General features: G+C 35.2%; 1 protein-coding gene across 1 annotated transcript in view; it reads right to left on the bottom strand.

Annotated features, from left to right (window-relative positions):
- Nucleotides 1-5,000, bottom strand: part of LOC133454859 (inactive tyrosine-protein kinase PRAG1) — a 40,956-nt gene that overhangs the window by 14,013 nt on the left and 21,943 nt on the right. The window contains 2 exon segments of the mRNA XM_061733580.1: nt 2,254-2,281; nt 2,283-2,400. Of these exon segments, the coding sequence (XP_061589564.1) occupies nt 2,254-2,281; nt 2,283-2,400 (146 nt within the window).

Raw genomic sequence — 5,000 nt, 5'->3', positions numbered from 1 at the left:
TCCTCGTCGCACGTTTGAGAGTGATAGTATTATTGAACTTCTGTTAAACACACGAGCACGTGATGCAAGCTGGCAGGCAAATGAAGCCCGTTATATCCTCGGGCTGCTCTTGTTCCTCTTTTCACTGTTTCATCAGAGGAATAACACGTTTTGAAAAGGAAGGCAGGCTCTTTCTTTGTTTCTGTTCTCTAAGTTTGAACATTAAAATATAAAATGTAAAGACGACAGCAGAGGAACAAATACTAAGGCCTGTGTTGAAAAAATGGATTTCCTGATTCTAAATTGATCCTCTTATTAATTCCTAAAAATCGAATCGTATGTCTAAAGATCGACTTTTTTTCACCATTACATTACAACCTTTGGACAAGAATAACTGCTGCCATGTTTTTGCCTTTAAATATGTTTAAAGGTATGAAAACATTAAAGTTTTCAGTTAAAATTGCTTAAATTGAAAGAGACTTTGACATTATTTGGGGACCTTTTTTTGGATTTTTTGCTTTTAATGGACTAATGATCTGAATCATTGACTATATTAATGAATGTGTTTACACAGGACTTGATTATTTAATTTATTATTCATTTTTGTTCTAGTATTGATTGATTATTTTATTATTATTATTATTATTATTATTATTATTATTATTATTATTATTATTATTATTATTATTTATTTATTTTGGTTTAATTAATGTTATGAAAAGTAAAAAAAGGGGGGAAAAATATTGATAATTATATTGTTATTGTAAATCTTATTTCTTTTTTTTCAATGCCCTCAATAAAGACATCTATACAAAAAAAAATGGCATAAATTATTATTATTTCATTACTTTACTTTTCATTACTTTATATACTGTCTTGGGGTTACATTTGCATAAAATGCTAAAAACCAAATTCTCAAAACTTAAAAACTGAAATAGACCAAAAATGGAAAAAATGTTTATGGAATGTGGGAAAAATAAAACCAATTTCCTCTGTTATACGTTAATACGTCCTCTGTTGCATGAATTATATGACTGTCTAGTTATGCAACATATTAATACTAGTATTATATTAAGATTAAATAGCAAGTATTGCAGCTAATGATGCTGTAAGGACCAATCACCTCCCAGAATGCTGATAGAACTGCTTTCAGAAACATCATGTGGGTCAGAATTACCAAACAGATCCAGGGAGGAAACAGAGACGGATGAAATCGCTTTTAATTTTTCTCACATTCCGTTTGAACTTTTTCCATTTTCGGTCTATTTCAGTTTTTAATTTTTGAGAATTTTTTTTTTTTTTGTATTTTATGCAAATGTAACCCTAAGACAGTATATAAAGTACGGCTGGGAGATATGGACCAAAAGTCATATCTCGATATTTTCTAGCTGAATGGCGATACTGGATATATATCGATATTTTTTCTGTGCCATAATTGGGGTTTCCCCCAAAGCATTATAGCATAGCATCTCTGTTAGCATCTCTGTTAGCTTCATTTTTTCTGAGGCAAACCCTTAAAAAAACAGTCAGTTTTAATACAAAGCCTCGTGCCAAATGTCACACAGGTTCCTTTATTAACAGAGGTCTGCACAATATCAAAATGTATAAAACAAATGAAATAAAAATAAACTGCCTGCATTTATAGAATAAAAATGCTTCTTGAATAAAATAAAACAAATATCCCTTTCCTGCACAACAATTAAATTAAAATACACTGTACAATAACAGGCAGACTTTTCAACTGAGGTTGATAGTTGTGCAAATAACAAAACATTTGTGCAAATCTCAAATAAAACCTTCAAGTCAATTTGTCACAAAATAAGCTATATCAAAATCATTAAAAATGTTTTTTTTTTTTTAAATCGATATAAACGATATTTTCTCGTACCATATCGCGTTTGAAAATATATCGATATATATTAAAATCTCGATATATCGCCCAGCCCTAATATAAAGTAATGAAATATAGACAATTTATGCAATTATAACTGAAAACTTTAATGTTTTCATACCTTTAAACATATTTAAAGGCAAAAACATGGCACAAAACATTCCTTTTTTGGGCATAAACAAAAAAATATCAAAAGGTGTGAAAAAAAAAATCGATCTTTAGACATTACGAATCGATTTTTAGGAATTAATATGAGAATCGATTTAGTATCTGAAAATCCATTCTTTCAACACAGGCCTATGCATGATCCTTGCAGACGTGGGAAACATTTCTGTTTGACTACGTTCCCTGAACCGAACCAAACTCGGTTTGCGTTGACTTACCAGCGTCGACGGCCAGGTTGTCGGTGGAAAGCGGCCGGCAGGCCGGCGCTGCCCAGGCCCCGCAGGGAGGAAGTGGAGCTGTCCAGCGAGCCGTGGTGGCTGCAGCGGTCCAGCTCTGCGTTGCTGCCACTCATCTTACTGCTGCCTCTGTGGAGGACGACAGCCAAACCAAATCAGAGGAAAATCCACTCAACATTGCTCCTCAGTCCGACTGCGGCTCGTCTCGTGTTTTTGCGTCGATCTGCGTGGAACTAACGCGCTTCCTCATGTCGAGTGTTGTCAAGAGTGGGGTCACTTCCTCTTTAGGAGAGGCACACTTCTTTATTTGGCACAGATTACTTTTGTATTTGACCCGGATTTTGTACATATGACGTATAGAAACGTAATTCTTGCCATTGACCCGGTCTTTGTATGTTTTGACCGTACAGAAACTTAGTTCTCGTCAGTTGTGTGAAATAAGACCTGGAAACAGGCATTGTGACGTAGAATTGTCAAATTGGTTTAATTCACCGTACGAATTGTTACAGTTTACTTTTGTAATACTGTATTTGACCCGGTCTTTGTACGTTTTGACCGTATAGAAACGTAATTCTTGCGATTGCAAGAATGAGATGTACCTGCTCTTCTACTGCCCTTACTTTTTTTTTTTTTTTTTTTTTTTTTAATATCTTTTTATTTCACAATAATTTTCACATGCATGATTTCTATTATACCCACATTCCTACCCTCCCCATAATTACCCTAGGGAAAAAACAAACAAAAAAAAAAAAAACATACATGAAGGGAGAACAAAATTAAATAAATATTAAAAAAAAAAAATAAAAAAAAAATATATATATAATGGCAGCAACAGCGATATCAAACTATATATATATATCCATATATACATACAAAAATACATACCTATAAGGCACAAGTTCGAAAAAAAAAATAAAGATACTCATTGGTCCCTTTTGGAAAAATTATCCAGTTGTGAGAGTAATGGAAACCAAAATTCTTGAAAAATATGACCACGGTTGTATTTTTCTAAAGTTAATTTTTCCAATGGTAAAAAAACTGAAATTTGATCAAAAAAAAACTTGAAAGTTGGAGGGGAATCATCTTTCCAAAGTAAAAGTATGCATTTCTTAGCGAAGTATGTGATCATAATTAAAATCCTGCTTTTTTTCCGGTCTAACTGAAGATCCAGTGTGTCATTTAATAAATACAAATTGGAGCTTAACTCAAAATTAATTTCTAATACTGATTGTGTGAAGGAATGAATTGATTTCCAGAAACTTATTAAAAGATCACATTCCTGCCCTTACTTTTTAACAACTTGTGCTTTTTATTATTTTACCTCTTTTCTGATCATTTTATTTCATTTTATTTGTTATTTATGTTTTAATTGTGTCTTGCTGCTTTTAATGTTGATGTAAAGCACTTTGAATTACCTTGTGTTGACTTGTGCTATACAGATAAACTTGCCTTGCCTTTATTCAGGGCTGATTTATCGCTGTAACTATCGCTGTAAAACTAAACTAAACTAATCTAACTTTGTCATGCAGTCTGCAGACTGCATGTGGGATTATGAACTGGTGCAGAGTTGGATGCATTTTCCCCCTTTGTGCATCTGGGGTAATGGCTCGAAAGCTCATCAGCGAGCCACAAAATGAAACCCCCTGACATTTAAAGTTAATTCAAATGATCATATTTTTAATCTTCTGCTTGACAAAAACTCGTGGTTCAGGCATTCCTGGGGATAGTTTTTTGACACGTATCATTAACGCTGGTAAAAAAAAAACCCACCACAGAGCACAAAAACTGCCCAACCCATCCTCCAAACTCCTCCTATCTCCGCCGGGATCATGTGTGCAGGATCTGTGCAGGATCCCGGGGACATGCAGGATATACGGCCGCCGCTTTAATGTGTAAATAACCTTTTCCTGGTTAAATGCATTTAAAAGTCTCGATGGAAGACGTGTCTCATCTCTCGAAGCTCATTATGGTCCTAGAGTTTCAATCAAGGTGATTGATGAGCAGTACTCGAGTTGTAAAAAGAAATCAGGGGGGATGGTGGATTTTATCATACGGGGACAGATAATTTGTGCTGATTACAAATAATATAATATATTACAAATAATAGCACTGACCAAAACAGCTGCAGAAATACTGCAGGAATGACATAGCAGCAGTTAAATGCAGCCTTCTGTAAGCTTTAAATATCCACTGGACTTACATCAAATACATCAAAACACAACAATAAAAAAACACTTTTCTGAACTTATCAATATGACTCTGTCCTTCACAGGATAAGGAATGAAGGGAGGGGAGGAAGGAAGGAAGGAAGGAAGGAAGGAAGGAAGGAAGGAAGGAAGGAAGGAAGGAAGGATTGAAGGAAGGATTGAAGGAAGGATTGAAGGAAGGAAGGAAGGAAGGATTGAAGGAAGGAAGGATTGAAGGAAGGATTGAAGGAAGGAAGGAAGGAAGGAAGGAAGGAAGGAAGGAAGGAAGGAAGGATTGAAGGAAGGAAGGAAGGAAGGAAGGAAGGATTGAAGGAAGGAAGGATTGAAGGAAGGGAGGAAGGAAGGAAGGATTGAAGGAAGGGAGGAAGGAAGGAAGGAAGGAAGGATTGAAGGAAGGAAGGAAGGAATGAAGGAAGGATTGAAGGAAGGAAGGAAGGAATGAAGGAAGGAAGGAAGGAAGGAAGGAAGGAAGGAAGGAAGGGAGGAAGGAAGGAAGGAAGGAAGGAAGGAAGGAAGGAAGGG

This window comes from Cololabis saira, chromosome 11 (genome assembly GCF_033807715.1).
Source record: "Cololabis saira isolate AMF1-May2022 chromosome 11, fColSai1.1, whole genome shotgun sequence".
NCBI lineage: Eukaryota > Metazoa > Chordata > Actinopteri > Beloniformes > Belonidae > Cololabis > Cololabis saira.
This window is presented reverse-complemented; position numbering and strand designations above follow the sequence as displayed.